The sequence below is a fragment of the Thermobia domestica genome, chromosome 1 (assembly GCF_964235325.1).
Source record: "Thermobia domestica chromosome 1, izTheDome1.hap1.1, whole genome shotgun sequence".
Classification (NCBI taxonomy): Eukaryota; Metazoa; Arthropoda; class Insecta; order Zygentoma; family Lepismatidae; genus Thermobia; species Thermobia domestica.
In genome coordinates this window covers 73420191-73440610 of record NC_137454.1, presented here as the reverse complement: position 1 = coordinate 73440610, position 20420 = coordinate 73420191, and the positions used below count along the sequence as shown (strand labels likewise).

General features: G+C 35.4%; 1 protein-coding gene across 1 annotated transcript in view; it reads right to left on the bottom strand.

Annotated features, from left to right (window-relative positions):
• Positions 1–20420, bottom strand: part of LOC145686149 (uncharacterized) — a 621065-nt gene that overhangs the window by 202027 nt on the left and 398618 nt on the right. Inside the window, exon 3 of the mRNA XM_081759144.1 lies at positions 15377–15530. Coding sequence (XP_081615270.1) covers positions 15377–15530 — 154 coding nt within the window. The remainder of the gene's footprint in view (positions 1–15376; positions 15531–20420) is intronic.

The following is a 20420-nucleotide window of genomic DNA, read 5'->3' as shown; positions in this document are numbered from 1 at the left end:
CTACGTAGGTATACACTGTGATTTCCAGACTTGAATGATTTTTTACATAGCTTTTACTGCAAAATAACTTGTACAAATATTGTCAAACTTGCAACATAGGATCGGAACTTGATGCTCCTTTGAGCCTCTTATGCTACATGGATTGCAACTGAAAACAGCACTCTTACTTGCAGTTAGCAAGATTAGAGAAAGGTACATACCGACTTTCATTAAAATAGAATAATATTTTTTAGAATTGTCGTCTACCAGACAGATATACAAATGCAGACCGAGTCAAATGATAGAAGCGCTCCCTACGCTTGCATCAGTATATTCACTGTAGTTAATAAAGCTACGCAATGTATGAAAATAATCGTTGATATATACTATGTACACTTATGTCCAAAATTAGGTCTATTGTCGCATATCTATAACTGTCTTTTTGTACGAATATAATTTGATAACGATTTTGCAGAGTACTTTTAATACTAATACTATGTGTATAATCGGGAAATGTATATTTGTGGTAAATTTCATAGGAAAAGAATTATATTTCTAAATACGAAAATTATAATGAGTAAAATAAAATGTTGCTAAATGGACAAGAAAATTTTATTTTCGTTCTTTATCGATTATACAAATGGTAACATTATAAGAAATACCGGGCGAATTCGTTATCAAATTATATACCTAAAACAACATATTTATAGACATGCGACAATAATTTTGGACATGAGTGTACATAGTATATAGTATATACTATGTACCGGTACTATATATGTACTATATACTATGTGCACGCATGTATCGAGATGTGTATGCGCATTCACGATTACACTTATTGCCGGTCTTTTACCTCCCTTAGCCTTTACAGGACGGATAGGAATTTCAAGAAAATCGGGGACCTTTACGTTGGCGGCCCTAATACACCTTCTAATTGTCACAGAAACATGAATCATACCTCTTTGTAAAGGTTATGGAGCACAGATTCCAACAAACTAACTTTTTTGCCCTCCCCCGTGCCAAACCTGTAGAAGAAGAAGAAGAAGAAAAAGACGAAAATTTTGTAAAAAATGAATTTTTTTGTTTTTGGAAATTTGTGAGAAGCTGGCAACACTGTTACTTGTCGAAAGCAGGAAAAAAATATTTTCACATGTACGCTAGATATTGGGTACAATCATGTAAAAGAAATGAAGGGAGAAGGTTCAATACCAAGTGAGAAAAAAATCCGAACGTGTTTCCTACGAGAATCATCCTGTACATATTTTTAAAAATATTTTGGTCTACCCTGACGCTTTTAATTGGCACAAAGATATAAACCATACCTCGTTGAAAAGCTTATGAGGTACAGATTCCAATGAGGTAACTTTTGTGTCCCCCGTGCCTAAGCCTTAAAAGAAGATGATGAAGAAGAAGAAATTCAAATATTTGAAAATAAAATAATTTTTTTCGAAGCTTGTGGGACTACAGCAACACTGTTATTTGTCATACGCTCGAAAATATATTTTCACTTGTACACCAGACATTGAGTACAATCGTGTAAAAAAATGAAGGGTGAAAGTTCAATACCAAGTGAGAAAAAATTCCAAACCTGTTTTCTACGAGAATCACCGTGAATATATTTTTCAAAATATTTTGGTCTACCCTGAAGCCCCTGGTCGTCACAGAGATATAAGCTATACCTCGTTAGAAAGCTTATGAGGCATAGATTCTAACGAGGTAACTTTTCTGCCCCTTGTGCCCAACTCGTAAAAGAAGAAGAAGAAATTCCAAAAAATTGAAATAAAAATACATTTTCTCGAAGTTGGTTACACTGTTATTTGTCTTGCGCAAGAATGGCCATACACATGATATCATTAGTTAGTATGTTTATTTATCTTTATTAATACAACTTTTTATGTTTGTAGGTTCTTTAAGGGGAGAGGTTGAGTTTGAGTTTAACGTCCCGTTGAGCAGCGAGGCTATATGAGACGTGGACCTACTGATTAACGTGGAATCCGAACGACATGATCTCCCGCAGGGTCCTTTAGGGGGAGCGTTTCCCTCTCTGAAATACTGAGGAGGAGGGAAAATTAAAAAATCCTACTTTTCCTCCTTACCCTTCCGCTGCTGGACCCCCGATGTAAACGAAATGCACACCTTTGGGAAGTTTCATTCTTCCTAAAGAGATAGATACCTAAATCATCTCTCTAGGTTAATTAGGAGCGAAGCGATGGAGGTTTAAAGTGCTGGCTCAACCCTCGAACCGTTCATTCTGTAAATAGAGAAAAAAAATCCTGAGGGGGATCCCTGCTATCATCTCTTTTCTGTATCATTTTAATATTTGAAGATAGCCTAACAGATTTCTTTCTGCCACATTGCAAGTAATAACAAATACCTGCAATGTTTCAAATATCATGATTTCAATTTACTTCAGTTCATAACACGTGAAACATAAAAACAAGAAGGAAAGAAATTTAATAAATAAGGAAACAAATAAAATTAAAAAAAAACATGAGCTGCTTTGCTTGTCTTTTGTTTTATCAAATGATTCACTCTATCTTCAAAGGACGAACTATGAGTCGGAAAGTTCAACAAAAGCTAAACAAAAGAGACGCGTCGGCTGCAGTTCCTATGGGCTTCCTATTCTAACAGTGGAGGTAGAAAATCCGGGATGGTGTGGGATGGTATGGCAGAGAAGGCTTAAGCTTCGCGTAGGAAGATAAAACTACAAAAGTTTAAAGAGCTTGTGTTTGACTATGCATATATACGGGCACTCACCCGCCTCTGCTTATTGCATATTCCTCTTTTCTGCTTGTGGTATACATATGACTAGAAAAAGTTTCTGTACGTTTGTTTGAGAAGTAAATAGTTAACAAGAATCCGATAGACTAGAAAATGATTTATTTATTTTGTTCAACAACCATTGGATCTTCAACATCGGAATAAATTTTCTCTACTCGCTCCAAATCTGACTCTTCTGGAAAGTTAATGAAACACCCATCTTCTCTTAATAATGTTACCCCCCCCCCACCTCTCTCTCAGTAATACTTGATCTGATAATATGAAAGAAAAACAAATACATTTCCACCCGTAAATGAATAATACTATTGTTCTGCTATTGGTTTCATCTCTTAGGAGCAGAGTCTTTGATATAAATGTACGACCACCAGAAAAACAATGTGTCTTGAACACTTGCAAGCAGCACTCGTAATTTTTGCATTTTGTACGAGTCAACATCTCCAACACATTAAAACACCTCATTGGTTTTCAGACTTGCAGAAGCATAATCTCCATAAAGGACTATCTAATAATTATTAATTAATACTTTTTTGGACTAAGTTGTAGTGCTATTTATCCTGATATTTTAGTACGGTAACGACTTTAAACTTGGAGGAAGGGGAGGAGGAAGATATATAAAAATGATCGAAAGTGACCGATATTAGAGAGCGGTTTAGTAATAATAAAAAATGACTGACTAACAGAATATACAGCGTTAGCATAAATGATTCATTCATTTCGAAAAGGCCATATTTTTAAAAGTATTACACACTGAGAAAAAAAGTTGTAGGTGACGTTCTTAAAAAGGTAGGTTACATCCATAATTCCTGTAGTTTTTGGACTTAACATACAGCAGACGTATAACTAAAAACGCATGTTTTATAATACTTTCCATATAAATGTTCCATCTATACGTACTTTCCGTATGAAACAATATAGGCGGTCAGGATCTCACATACAAATGGACGTACATTATATAACATATAGCTGAGGAATGTAACATATGCATGTGTTATACGGAAAGCTGTTAGATGTCAGACATCCTGCAACGGCATGATGTAACATCTAAGGTCAGTACGTATGTAGCATATGGATAACGTATGCTCCATACTGATTTCTGTAGTAAACAAGAGTATTCCGTATATTTGTACAATATACAGCTGACCAGAGAACGGATTTTTCTCAGTGCACATACACATATGATAGATATATGAAAAAAAACACAAACTCACCAAGTTTATACACCCTCTACAAATTTTCAATATGTGCCTCTTTGGTGACACGACACACGTTCAGACGACGTCTTTTTTCTTCCTTTTCCCTCCATTTTCGACAGGTATTAGCCTCGTACTGCCACACTACCACACCCGATCGGAAAACAATGAACTTGTGCTCCCACCAGGAATACACAAGACAAATTTGGTGAGTTTGTGGTCCTTTCCATATGTCTTTCATGTGTGTAAGTTGAGGATATAGCCATTTCAAAACGAATGAATTATTTATGCTAATACAGTATTACTGTTTTTCCTTATTTTAAGCCAGCGAAGGGGGTAATTGACGCTATTAGTTTACAAAATGAATGTATGTTTCTTATTTCTTACTTTTATTTAATTGTAATATTAAGTTTTCATAAATTTTATTAATACTAATTAAGGCTACCATCTTCTAACTAAATATTGGTAAAAAAATGTTTTAGTTTATCGTCCCACAATTATGTACGGAGACTAAGGGAGATAATGATGTTATGGTGGATGATAATGGTGAAATGATAAAAGTGGAAGAAAACTGGGAACTCGGGAGAAAACCCATGCACATGGTGTTTGTCCACCTCAAAGCTCCCTTGGCGGTTGCTGGAATCAAACCTCTGACCCTACACGCCAGAAATAAGTGTTTTACCAGTGAGCCACCGAGGCTGTGAATAGGAAATGATGTTTAATGGATGGGTTTAAGGTGAATTCCAATGAAGCACACTGCAGTAGTATATTATGGGTCCACCTCCAACATCATTATTTCGCTTCGGTTACGTGAATTATTTTTTTATAGCAGAGGTTTGGTGTGTGTGGATAATAAATACATTTTGTTTACTTTAGTTAGGTTATGGAACAATTACTCATCCAAGTTGTTTTAGAAACATACAATTAAAATACCAGTTCTTACATAATCCTCAAGGAAGTGGACTCTGGAATACCAACGTTTTAATATTGTTATAGGAAGAGAAATCACGCTACAGAAAGAACGAGACATGGTTACTCATAACTTTGCAGCTTTATACTGTAATTTGTTTCAACTTGAATTTTGGAAACAGTAGTCTATTTTCCCAGCAGAAAAAGGTGCCGAAGTTCTGCAGTCCGTCTCTTGAAAGTGAGATAATGTGGTAAAGAACGGCATATACTGTGAGATTGATGTTGTATGATGGTCTGTATATCTACTAACTGCACGTGGTTTTGGGTTTATGTTAATACGAGGGTCACTACGAAAGTTTTGAGAAGTGAAATAACTTAAAAACTAACTAACTAACTAACTCTATGGCCTATGGAACCCGGAGGTTCAGTGCCGCGTTCACAAAAGCTCTCCACTGACTTCTATCCTTAGCTAATTGGATCCAGTTTCTACTTTGTATTCCTATCTCTGCGAGATCCATCTTAATATTATCCTCCCATCTGCGCCTAGGTCTTCCTAATGGTCGTTTTCCTATGGGTCTACCAGTCAAGACTTTGAAAGCGTTTCTACTTTCTTCCATTCTAGCTACATGACCTGCCCACCTAAGCCTCCTAGACTTGACGACCCTAACAATGTTGGGTAAACCGTATAAACTATGTAGTTCCTCGTTATGAAGCTTCCGCCATTCCCCATTCTCGTTCCTCTTGGGTCCGAATATTCGTCTCAGGATCCTGTTCTCAAATACTTTCAGTCTATGTTCTTCCCTCAGAGTAAGCGACCATGTTTCGCAACCATACAGAACAACAGGCATGATTATCGTTTTATATATTTTAAGCTTCAAATTCCTCGACAGAATTCGCGACGACAAGAGATTTTGAACCGAATAGTAACACGAATTCCCTGCTTTTAGTCGACATTTAATTTCTTCGTGAATATGATTTTCGTCTGTTAATATTGATCCTAAATATTTGAAAGTATCTACTTTATCAAAAGTATTATTTAATATTTTAACGCCTCCACAATTTGCCGTATTACGGTCCCGACGCACTTCCATGTATTTAGTTTTCTCTGCATTTACTTCTAAACCCATGTCCCTGCAAGCGTTTAATAATATCTCTGCATTTATTTCTACTGTTCTCCTATCATCCCCTATTAAATTTACATCATCAGCATATGCCATAACCTGGTGAATGCCGTTCAACTCTAGGCCCTGGTTGCTATCTTTGATTTTCCTTATGGCGTATTCCAGCACAAAGTTAAATAATAATGGCGGCAACGCATCTCCTTGTTTCAGGCCATTTTCGACGTGGAAGCTCGTGGACAAAAATTTTCCTACCCGGACTTTACTTTGGGATTGAAGTGAAATAACTTACATACTTAAAATCAATTTAACACTAACATTTTCTCAAAGTATTCACCATTACACTGTGCACACTTTTGCATAATCGAAAACCACTTTTGGAAGCAGTGTTGCCAGTCTTTCTCTTCAAGTGTTAAAAGTTCATTCTTGTAAGCCACTACAGCTTCATCAGGGGTGCAAAATCTCTTCTCGCGCATGCGATCTTTGATCTTGGGGAACAGGAAAAAATCACACGGGGCAGGTCAGGGCTATACGGCGGATGAGTCATAAGTTTGACCTCCGTAGATTCTAAAAACTGAATTGTGATGTTGGCCGTGTGTGCGGACGCGTTGTCATGATGAAGCAGGATCCCACTCAATCCAGTTCTTGAACGCCGTTCCCGAAGCTTCTGGAACACTTTTGTTACGAAACAGTGGTATACCACTGAGCAGTAACAGTCCTTTGTTCTTCAAGTGGAACAGTTGCAACATGGCCAGATTTGGAAAAGAAAGTTGTGACCATCTTCTTTCCCACATTTCGCGGTCGCTTCACTTTCGTAGGTGGATTTTCGTCTGGAAAGATCAAAACTGTAGACTGGCGTTTATTTTCAGGATCAAATTGATAGATCAAAGTCTCATCTTTAGTAACAATGTCAAAGACGCGCCGAGAATTGCCTCCATCAAATCTTGCAAGCATTTCTTCACACCATTCCACACACATGCGCTTCTGTGCTGTTCAGTCAAAGTGTGAGGCACCCAACGAGATGAAACCTTCCTGAGCCGAAGATGATCATGAAGAATTTTTGTTACTCCTGGCGATCCAATGTTCACTGTAGATTCAATGTCCTTGAAAGTTGTTCGAGGATTTTCTCGAATCATTTGTTCCACAGCGGCAATGTTTTCATCTGACACAGCTGTTGCCGGACGTCCAGCTCTTTTACGACTTCTTCTGAATTCACCAAGCCACCGAAAAATTGTAGCACTGGAAGGAGCAAGGTCCCCAAATGCCCCCTGCAAACGATCAAGACTTTGTGTCTCGTTCAAACCACTTTTGAAATCGTAAAGGATCATTTCCCGAAAATGTTCTCTTTCGAGCTCCATTCTAGACAGACGAATACTGCTCACATCAACAAACAAGTGAAGGCGATACGGCCACGCCGATAAGCGAGGCGAGTAGAAACTTGCTTCGCTTCTTCGCTCTGGATACCACTACCGAACGTAATTGTTGGAATTCAAATACTGTGTCACAACAATGCGTATCTCAAAACTTTCGTAGTGACTCTCGTAGTATGTCCAGTTCTTCATAACCTTTTTATTGTATAGGAGCACGAAATGCAAATAGACCCTATGCAGGGCCTTCCCAACTTGTGCACTGACTAACGCGCGCGTCATTGGTGTCCGTAGTCCCAAGTTAAAATCCCGGTCAGTGATGCCAAACAGAAATCTTATAAAATCTCATCTCGAAAGACAGAATTTCCCATTTTGCTCTTAAATTTCCCACGCGCTGTAGTAATTATAATATTCTCAAAATGTATAAAATATGAAAATTGATATAACTGTTTATCACTTATGCTCTTCAATCTTTGAGTGAAGCATTCGTAAATTTCGACCTTCTAAACTCCTAATTAGTATTTTCTTAAAAAAAGAAAAGAACTATTGGAATTTTAGATGAAAACAATTGTTTATATTGTTGTCAGAATTTAGTATTCCCATCAGCTTTTGTGGCTTAATCTTCTACTGAATGTATGAAAACTAAACAAACTTCATTGTCCAGTTATTTCGTGTGGAACGTTTTAGAAATAGGTTGGTTTTCGTTCGGTAGTTTTTTTTTCTCCGTTCATGATTTATTTTGAACTCCAGACTACAATTTGCTTTCGTTAGTTTTTTTTTTTTAAAAATAAAGATTTACAAGTTCCTACAGAAATTACTTTCACACTAACATCGTTGTTGAAAGGGACGTTAATCTGAAAGCCAACTCAACTAACATACACTTTCCAACAACAAAATTTGACAATTAGAACCGATTTCAGGTTTATTCAAGTATCATTAGCCTACTTTCCACTCAGAGGAAATTTTGTTGGCGCCATTGAAATAAATATATGAAAAATTCCCATATATGCTGCGAATTTTGAAGAAGGTTCTCTTTATTCCTATTCGAAAAAATTGTCAAAAACTCCCACTAAATGGGATTTTTCCCACCAGTTATAGATATATCACATTGACTTGACACCTAGTTTTCAGTTCCAAGCGCTGTTATCGGCTGAAGGAGTTCCACTCCCTTTGGCGTAGACGGCTACAAGGCTCTCTCGCTCATTGGCTCAACGTATGGGAGGGTCGAGGGTGTGAGCTTTAGTTCGCATTTTTTGCCACAGCTCAAGACATTTTGACATCACTGATCCTTGTCCGACAGAATTTTGGATACAATAACGTTGCTTGGATTCCACCTTAAACTGTTAAGCCAACACTTACAGTATATATGTATAACCCCGGTTAGGAAAACGGACACTGAACTTTCAATAAACAATTAACAACAACGAAATGTCAATAACCCGTATGTTTTCCTGTTTTGCAATAAGACCAAAATAATTTCACAGAGAAAGTATAGATGGCATTTTTAAATATCGGAAAGTCAATGGAAAATAATAAAGCAAACAAAAGGAGGAAAAACAAGAAAATAATGTAGCAAAAAAAAAAAAAAAAAAAGGATTTGACAGAATAACTCAAAGTTGTTTTCTATTTAAAATGTAGTTTTTCTTTCCTGTCATATCGGTAATTTTTAGAAACTAATTCGATGACCGAGGTTAAATTAAAACCACAGAACTCAACTTCTGTGATTTAATAATGATTGAATTCTAGTGCAATCGTATCACTAAGTTTCCAATTTGATAAACAACGACTCAATAAATAACCATGTTGTTAGTTAAAATAATAAAAAAGACGTAGCAATTATGTAAAGTTTTGGATCTACGAAAAAGAATAATAATAATAATTTTGCCTTATTCTCCTCGGTCTTTTCTTATGTCTGGGAAATCAAATTAAATCATTTTAGATTTCTTTTTTGTTCTCTTCCAAACGGAAACAAACAAAAATCAGTTTAGTGTCTCTCTCTGTCTTTTTCGAGCCTTTAATTATACATGAAAGACGTTAATTAATTGGCTGGTATAAAAGTGAAAGGAACGAAATTCAATTGTCTTGAAATTTGGTTTATGAGTTGATTGTGCTACCACATAGCGGTAAAAGAAGGAAGCCATTTTTGTATCTAACTAAAGTATGAGATGCTAAATTTTTGGCTCAATAGCGAGAGAATCTTCTTAGCAAAAGTACGCTATAGAGTAGACCTAGCTGAATTGTCTCAAACACAAAACCTAAGTACTTTTTTCTTATATTATTTTTCATACAAATTTAAAATACTCTTTCAGGGTTAATTTGTGATGCACATCCATCCATAATGTATTCCCTAAGTTGTCCATTACTTCTTCCGTACAGAACCAGTATTTAGTTAAACTTTTAAATGGACTTAATTTCCAATACACCTCACCCTGTCCTTCATGGATGCAGTCTTGAATAAAAAAAGTATTGTATAAAATTATAAAACTTTTTAAATCACTAACTAGCAAAATATCTGTTCTTCTCACAAGGAGAATACGTTTCATTTTAGACATAAAAGGCTGACTTTGAATTTAAACGGCATCGGAAATGTCACTGTTCATCTCAGCGACCCTAAAAGCTATGGATTCGACATTAATATCGGTCATTTTCGATATATATATATAACTCCCCTCTCCTCGGTCGGTCTTGTAGTTCAAGAGTTATTGTTTTATTTATTTTTATATATAGGGTTGCCATAATTCTTTGATCCAAAATACGGACAAGCATTAAAGTGATGACCCATCAAAGAAACACAGAATGAATATGTTAAAATTTCTTACCTAAAATAATCTTTTTAGGTTATCACACAATTGTTTACTAGGGCTGCAGTGGCTCAGTGGTAGAGCGTTCACATCTGCTGCTTGGGATCCCGGGTTCAATCCGGGCTCCCGTCAAGTGAACTTCTCGGTGGACAAACACCGTATGCGTGGGTTTCCTCAGGGTTCTCAAGTTTCCTCCCACTTTCTTCATTTCAACATTTCATTCATTTCTCATCATCATCGTCTCCTTTAGCCTAACCGCCATAATCGTGGAACGTAAAACTCAAAGATTTAATTTGATTTTCACAATTGTTTACTGTAATGTTTAAAACACTATTGGAAACTAACATGTTTTATAATTTTCTTTCATTAACACAAATATCATAAATCTTGCCATTAAATTACGTATATTAAATCTAGCCAAAAGAACCCTGCAATGGAAAATTGAGACATTTATTAAAAAACATAAAATACTTTAATAATAGTAACTAAAATATAAGTTATATGATGAAAACAATTTTTTTTCCACCCAAGATTTTAGTGATTCCCGACTCGGAAATTTTCGGGTAGCTCTAAAAGCTGTCAAATACGGATATTTTCCTATTTCATGCTTTGTACGATACGCACATGGACACCGGCCTAAAAGTGCAAACAGTCTATACAAAATACGGACAAATAGCTACACTATATATATATATATATATATATATATATATATATTCCCCCTCCCCTATGTTGAACCGTCAAAGTGAAATGATAAAAGTCATCTTAGTCCCAAACCTCGTCTATGTTGAAAATTTGATCGAGATCGGTCGGGTGATTCAAGAGTTTTGAAGTCACAAACATATTTACTTTCATTTTTATATATATATAGATGGGAGAATCCAGATTCTGCTGCCATCTTTCATTACCACAATTTAATTTTATCAATTTTATTTTTACATTTAAATTACTATGCTGGAAAACAATTATTAAGGTTAGCTTAAAGAAGCTGTGATAGCCGACAGGTGGCAACACGTATCCCTTCTATTTCCACTGTGTTTCGTAGGGAACGAGAATAATCACAAAAATTCAATTAACTTCAAGTGATAAATATTCAAACTTTGTCCACAGACAAATTGAAAAAAAAATCAGAGAATAATATATGTGCTTTTGTTTTTTTCATTATTGAGAGAGTTTCAATATTGCGGTCATGTTTCTGAAGAGTAAAATTAAGTGATTCGTACAATAAATAAACCCAGTAGCCAAGATTATTTTGTGGGCCTCAGTGTTGTTTTATATTATGCGTTTGTATGTATTTATCAAGGGACATAATAAATACTTACATCTTTCCGTGAAGTGCTAGGTTCTTTAGATATTTCTTCGTTGTTTCTCGATTGTTGTTTCTGCACATTTTCTTCGCCAAAAGTAACATCACTACTGTCTTTTTGCTTTCGTTCTAGACACTTTTCTAAAATGTTTTTCGAGTATTTCTCTGAATTAATATCTTGTTTAGAATTTTTCTCCTTTTCGGTTTCTTTGTTTACACATTTTTTCTCGCCGAAATTAACACAATTGTCTTTTTTCTGCTTTAACCACTTTTGTAAAACGTTTTCAAACATTTTACAATTGTAAAGTAAGTTCTTATTTCAACACCCTAAACACATGTAACTCAAACGAATCTTCTGAACTGGTCAAACATCAGAGATTGTTGTGACAGTCACACGCTACAAATCTACTATTGTTTTCCACCCTTTCCTGTTAACATTTTTTTCTCAAATGTTTTTCATTTGAATGAAATCAAATCAATAAAGGAAAATATTTATATTTACCCCCTCTTTCTTCCCCTTGTAAGTTGAGGGAACCAGCTACTGAGCATTTATCGAAATCTATTGATCACTGCTTTCTTTGATACCAATTGCGACTAGAAGTGAGTGGTATTAAACCAAGGTTTCCTGTTGTAGTTAATCTTATTGGGAACGGCAGTGAATAATTCAAAATAGACGAAGACAGATCACCTGTTTTTTTTTTTTTAATTTTTGTCGAGGTCAATGATTTCTTGGGCTTCAATATGTCCATTCCCTCTTAACTCTTGAACTAAAGTAAATATAAATTATTTCGGAACCTCCTTTCATGATTAGAAAGGAACTGATTATTTTCAATATTACCTGACTCAATCTGCAAACTTTGGCTTTGGGTCCAAGAACACACGTGAAAACTGTGGTTATTGCTATATCAAACAGTAGAACAATAATTTCAAGGTCACTATATACATATAGGCCCTTCTCACGTTCTTTCCTTTCTTCCCTTTGAACAGCAGGGATTCTTGTAAAACTCGATTTCCATACCCTCCACAATGCAAACATTTTAAAAGAATAAAGACGACGTAAGCGAACATAGCTTGCTTGTTTAGGAATTGTTTTTAGTTATACTGTATATTTTGTTTTGAAATAGAGTACATGGAAGGTAAGTGTTGTTTGTTGCGATAAAAAGTTACAAACATCAAAGTACCAAAGTACATTGTCGAAACTCTTTGGGCGACGGGCAGCCCCTGGTCCTCCGTTTCCTACGCCACAGAATAAATCAAAATAATCAAAAAGTACATGGTTTATTCTGTAATTGAATTGTTGATTCAATTTGTCTTTGGACAAAGTATGAATATTGATCTCTTGAAGTTGATATTCAATTATTATGAACATTTTTGCTCCCAACAAAATACACTGGAAAGATTGGGGATTACATGCTGCTATCTGTTGTCGCTTAATAACATTACTTAATGATATAAATGATTTGGGAGCTACATCTGTACTTTAAGATACAAAACTTAAACTGAAATTATAATAGGAAGAAAGGGGTTACCTAATTGGTTTCCGCTCTTACTAAAATTTCGTCTTCATTTTTTGTGGGTTTAATTCAGAACATAATTAAAGATAAAGAGTTGGTAAACCAATTTTGGATAGTCCATAAATGGCTATTGAAATTTTAGAATGCTTCGTTTTGATGTAACTATATTTGATATTTGCCAGTAAATTATAATCTTATATGAAGGAGAGGACATGGAAGTACACACTTACGAATACATAGTGTTCAATCTACTAATACTCAAGATAAGGGATGTTCTTTTCAGTCACGACTACACAATAGTACAATTGAATCGGTGAGTAGAAAAAGGAGAATATTCCCCAACACGTTACTTTTGAAAAACGAAAAGTAAAACTGCTTACCGGAAATACCATTGCTTACATAAAAATATCTGTATGGGAGACTTGTAGCGTATGTTAAGACCTTTCATTTCCCAAAATTCCAAAAACGTATTGGGATTGGATATTTAGTTATGGAGAAATTGTTATCGTGGAATGTTATGCTTTAGTTTTGGAATGTTCTCCTTTTTCTACACACCGATTCAATTGATCGTAACACCCTTCCTTCGAAACATTGTACACTATAATAATGATTATACTCATTGCTCGCTTAATGTGCCTCATGTCGTTTGGGTCTAATTTGACCGCGAAGGAACGTAACTGTCTTCACAAACTACTAATGATGAATGTACTACGTATATAACAGTTTTTCGGCCTCAATTCCTCACAAGCATGATCAATCATAAGCATCCCGCTTCAATCAATCTACAAAGCACCATCACCATACATATTTTGTGTGCTGTAATTGAAACCAGGGATATAATGGGAAGTATACGAGATATACCTACCCCCCTCCAAAAAATAGAGACCACAATATACATTATATTTTGGAAAATGGTTGAAAGTATACCTATCAAATGTTCTAGCATTACATCAGTGCTTTAAACCTTCTTGGGCTAGTTCGATTAGGAAAGATCGACAGTACTAACTATGACATATTTCCTCAAGATCAGTGCCGTTCATAACCATCTCGCTTCAAAAGTAAATTTATCATGTAACAGCTATCATTTTGCCAACTTTGGACAACACCTGAAAACGGCTGGGAAAAATCTTCAGGAAGAAATGAAAGTAAATATCATCTCCACCCATCGCAAACTGAATGTTCTTTGATGTCACACTTTACTGCTGTTATTCTTAGTAAATCACACGAACAGGGGAAGGAACAGGCAGATAACCTGTTGTTGGTAAAAAAAAAAAAAAAGTGGATAAAAGACAAACAAAAACATTGATATGGTAGTCAATGAATTTGCAGGGATATTAGTTGAAGCAAGATCCATTCACTTGGACAAAATTTGAGCTTGTTTGTGTCCTACATGTAGAACTATTATCAGATGGGTCTGGCACGCCTGCCTTGCGAACGGGGTGCTAAGAATCAGTTACACAAGATGGCGACAACCTTGCAGCTTTGTACCAACGTGAAACAGCGGTGCGGAGTGTCTTGGAACCCACCTCGCACACACTGTATTGAACATCAATAGGTCATAACAATATGTTGGGCTGATCCGACACTAATGTTTATCTTGGCTTCGATATCACTCACCGTAACACGCCTGTTTTCCCGTATCAACTCAGCAACTCTTGCAATGTTGATCTCCGTGACTACACAAGCAGAGCGTCCTGGTCATGGAGAATCTTCAACACTTGATACATCCCGTTTGAACTTATCTACCCAGTCGTACACTTACTTATGTTCCACTCAAACAACGTTCATTATATTGCACTGCCATCCGACCTTGAATTTCAATTGCTTTCAACCTTTCAGCTAACAGAAATCAAATGACACTCCGCTGCTTTACGTTGGTGCAAATCTACTAAGGTTCTGTCATTTTGTTTCACTTATTCCCAGCATGACGTTCGCGAGGCAGGCGTGCCAGGCCCATTTGGTAATAGTTCTAGGACACCACCAAAAAAATAACAAAGAAGCACAAACTTTGTCGAAGTTTTGTATTTTTTTTTTTATACAACTTTCCCGGTTATTTATTGAATGGACCTTCTACATGAATACGCGTACGCTGTTATTACGTTCCCCTATCTCATTACCTCTATTTTATTCTGTTTCTCAAAAGCACGCTACTTGCGTTGTACAAAAACCACTTGGAAATAACTGCATAGAAGCTTTAACTGTATCTTAACTGTGTAGTGTCGGAAGCAAAGTTATACAATTTGGTTGAGAGACGAACGAAAATTGCACAAATTTACAAAATACCAGTGTCTACCTTGGAAAAGTAACATTACTTTAATCTGTAAAACGTCAGTAATTAATGCAATTTAATACAAAAGATATATTATTTAAAATATATAACAAACAGAACTTGTACATAACTTCCTTACCTCTTTAACGAGAACCTCTGTCTCCATAATAATACCATCATCCGTGTCCTCTTGGACGTAGTAATGGCTGAATTGTCTCCCAGAGATTGGTACAGGTTCCAAATGACCTGTCTTCGCATGGAAACGAAGCAAGTACGCGGTCCAGCATACGTATCTGAAAGAGAAGGTAAATCACATATAAGTAGAAATATCTTACGATAATAATTATAATTATAAAAGAAACGAGCATCATAAACTCCTGAACTGAATTATATAGTAATAAAAAAAAGTTTGCTGGTGATTTTACATTTAGTTATTTAAGATTAATTATTATTTTAGATACTGTTTCTGTTATTAGTGAAAATAAAGGAAAAGAGAGACGAGATTCAAAGAAGAAAAACGTTGAAAGAAGGTTTTAGGAAGAGGAAAACTAATTTTGTGAGTATTTACTAAGTCGTTAAGACATAGAGGGCCTTATGCAGAGTCGTTTTGACGCGTGATTAGTGCCATACTAAAGGCTTCGACTAACATATGTTTCTTGCAGTAGTCAGGCCTTTAGTATGACACTAATCATACGTCACAACGACTCTGCATAAGGCACTGGGTGTTTTATGTATGTATTATACTTTCGGAGCAGGAACATGGCATAGCGAACAAACAATAATAAAACAAGACTTCTATAATTGGAAATGGAGAAAATTAGATACATAAAGAAAAAATGGAAAACGAGCGGTAGAAGTAATAGGGAAGGGTATACATAATCAATAAAAGAAAAGTAAACTGGTAAGGTCATTATGAAGAAAATTATAATTTGTAGGAGGCGAAGCTAGAAGGAAAAAGAGTGAAGAAAAAGGAAACATAGCAAATATAACGCAAGTGTTTTGAGAATTAGTGTGTACCAATTGCAACATGATCGATTAGACACGGGACAGGATACAATGCCAGTCTTTTGTTTCTGCGGCGATAAACCTTCGAGTTTCTTAAGCCATAGAGTTGGCTAATTACTTAATGTTTATTATTATTATTATTATTATTATTATTATTATTATTATTATTATTATTATTATTATTATTATTATTATTATTATTATTATTATTATTATTATTATTATTATTATTATTAATGACAATCATGCAGGGACACACACACGGCATCATTTGCTTAGAAGGGGTTGAGTGAGTCAAGAGTGGGTAAAAGTTAAGACAGGGTTCCCTTAGAGGTTCCTAAAACAAAATCATCACCTGATTGGCAATGTATTTATTAGAAGCAACGTTTCCGCACATCTCAGGCCTCTAAATGACATCGAAGCAGGAGGCCACGTCCTGCGTGAGCACGTAGTTAGTGATGCGGAATGGTTTTAGAAAGCAATATTAGTTAGATATTAAGGCAAGATTTCGTTTTATTGTATTTGATAACGGCTTTTTTTCTTCTTTAAAGAAATGGAATTTCTGTGTCTTACCAAAGGGGAAACATGATGTAACCTACAAAAGGGTAAGATAGGATAATAAAAGTTACTTATAATTAATTAATTAAGTATTTATCCAAATTTAGATTCGCAGAGGGATGGATAAATTGCATTAGAAGCGAAAACTGCACTCCTTCCAGTTTTGTAGTAGAAACTGAGGATTTTTGACACAATACAATACATACTATAAAAATGTAATTAATAACCTATACCACTTCCTGTCGATTCTATATAAAATATAATCATCACTTATTGTGTACGTTCCCGATTGAAATTTATGATATTACCTATATAACTATACTTACCCCGCCACTCTGTGCTGTGGTAAACGTCTATCAAACTGCTTGATATTTGCTACTTATGCAACAATATATCACTCATCTAGGCACGTGGGCCGCGGTAGCTCAGTGGTAGAGCGTTCACCTCTGGTGCATGGGATTCCTGGTTCGATCCCACCTCGCGTCCAGTGAACTTTGTGGTGGATAAACACCGTGTGCGTGGGTTTTCTCAAGGTTCTCCTGTTTCCTCCCACTTTTTAAATTCCATCATTTCATTCATTTGTCATCATCACCGTCTCCTTTTGCCTAGCTGGCATAACGTGGGACGTAAAACTCATAGATTTCATTTCATTTCATCCAGGCACGTATGCAGGAATTTATTGTGGGACCTTCTTGAAGGGGTTCCAAATTGAATATAAGGATAAATTATATAAAATTAGGCTAAATTTTCAGAAAAGGTGGGATTTCGTGGGAGGTGGTCCAGCCTTCCAGGATCCATCCCTACGTACATCCTGCTCTCATCTATATTTGTCAAAATTCAAACTGTAACAATGCAACCCTGGATGTTCTGGGTCATGGAATATTTTATATACAATAAGGGCACACTTCTACTTCCTGGTGCGCTAGTATATATTGCACTCTAAAGAAGAAACTTAAGTACCCTATATTGGCCTCAATCTCCCCATCATTTATTGTATACAGACTTTCTCTTATTTTACAAAAGGGAAACATTTAAATTCCACAAGGATAACGAACAATATATATGGTCCAGTCTAGAGATCTGTACGGATTCGTAAGGCTTTACCATATTTGCCAGCTTTCCCCCATTTCGATACTGTAAATCTGCATAAATTTGAATCCGCTGTGCAGTTATGAACATTTTTAAGTGTAAAGGTAGCCACATACAATTCGTACAATCTTCTAAACTTTAGATGAGGGTTAGTATTACAAAGCAGATGAATTTACGTAGACGAGTGGTTACAAAATTCATTAAATACACGGTATAATCCAGTCTTCCAAAATAGTCTAATTCTATACTTGAAAATGGTTTCGTTCTTCAAGAATGCAATATATTCTATCGTTTCAAGGAAATAGATCCCTTGTAAATGGTGTTGAGCATGGAAATGATTTTCTCTTGGTGAGTTTGAACTCTAGAACACTAACACTAAGAGCTGAATAGTACGTGTCAACACGGAAAGAAGCGAAGAAAAGAGGAAATGAAGGGAGATGAAATTGCGAGGAAAATGACCAGCGAAAAACGATAAACGTGAAGAGAAATTGTGACGAGAAGTTTGAAAAGAAATTGGGAAATCTAAGAAAAGCAAATAAGAAAGAAAGATTGATGAAAATTGATAGAAGAGGAGAGAGGGAGAAGAATTCTATTTTGTCGTTGTTGTCTGCGATGTTTACCCACTGCCTTTCATCAGCGAGGGACAATTTGATCCGTTTCCCCTCAGCCAACATTGGAGGCCAAAGTAAGCACAGAGACTTCTTCAGACCGGAAAAAAAGAAACGTCGATAGACATCTTAAAGAGCGGCCATTGCTTTTTAAGGATAGCCTCAAGGCACGTGCATCGATTCATTCTTTCGTAGGAAAGCAACAATGTTAAAAGAAAGGTCATTACTTGGTAAAAATCATATGAAGGATTTTGAAGTAGCCTATGTGTTGACATCTTATTTTACTTGCTGCATTGGATTAAATTATAACAAATTCCAATAAAATCTGAAACGGGTTCGACTAGACACAGAGAACAGCATTCATCTTTCTTAACAAGGATATTCCGGGTTCAAATCTCGTTATTTGTTATCTGGTTTGTGGTTTATTCAGGGGCTTTTTACCTCGCTAATCCTTGAAACGCTCATTTAAAGTGTAGAACCTAAGGGACTTCGTTTCCTGATATAGTTTCATTGTTTAAAGGAGGTTTACTGTTCCTTTTCAGCAAGTAAGAAACCTGATCTGCTGTTTTATGTGAGATATGAACTAGTTTACTATTAACCAAGGTTCCACTCTAGGGAACGAACCCGGTACCACACGCTCACGAAACATTCGTATTTGCAACTTCACCATTTCGTTATCATTGTTGATAATTAATAACTACTGTGGAAATAGGTCTCGCAAGTTAAGTCTTTAAGTTACTTTTAAGTTGTTAAGATTCTTTGTAAAGCTTTTCCTTAATTATTTTCAATTTCAACGAACAACTTTAATATAACAAAGAAACAAACCAAACCAAACAAACAAACCAACAAGAAAAAGAGATTGCAGTGGAAATCATTGTGTCCATGGGGTTTCCCGGTTACTTCAAGATTCTTATTCCACAGATCCTCACAAGATCTTAACTTTTCGACAGTCACACGTCTCCTTTGGTATGCAAGCTATAAAGATTTCATTCATTTTATTTTCACGTTATTGAGAACTAATTTTCTGTTCTAGATTTTAAACAGACTCATTCCCTTCTGTAAAATTACCATCCATATTCTTTTTGCTTCGTCTTTTCCATAACTTTCATATTTTTCATTCCTATAAGGTAATATTTATCTGTTCTTCTCCATACCCAGGTTTAGGAAGGTTTTAGTGATTGTTCAGTCTTTTTTCGTACTGCCTCGTAATAACCTCTACATAATAACATACTCTTAATTTTCTTTGGAAGAACTAAAAAAAATATTCTTTCCAAGTCCTTCTCTTCGTTCTTTATTTCTCGTTTCCTACTTCATACGTTCACCAGTGATGTCATTTGGGCCTTCATACGGGAGGGTAACTGCACCCTCACAAGTTTCAGTTATGTTTTCACTTTAGCTTAATGGAATAATATTCTAATGAAAAGCATTAAAAAAAAACGAAGAGGTTGGCTAAGGAGCGTAGTGTAAGGAAGTCGCTTAGTTTGAAGCAAGTGATAATGATTTAAGACACAGTAATAATAACATTTGATAATGATGATGATAATATTTGACAATTTACATTCATCTTTATATTATTATTATTATTATTATTATTATTATTATTATTATTATTATTATTATTATTATTATTATTATTATTATTATTATTATTATTAAATTCAGAAATGTTTTGTTAATCGACAATAAAATGAAAAATAATTATTGTTCTTGTAAGTATGAATATAGGGTAACTTGCTGGGGACTCCAGACATTGTTTGACAGAAGAAAATTCATTAATAAATCACTTATTCAAATTGCTTTGTTCGATAAGGACTGTAGCAAATATTATTTACAAAATCTAGATATGAGAGTACTAAATTATATAATAAAGAATCAATCGCCATTAAATTTGAAATTTAACTGTAAGACACTAAGAAGAGTTAA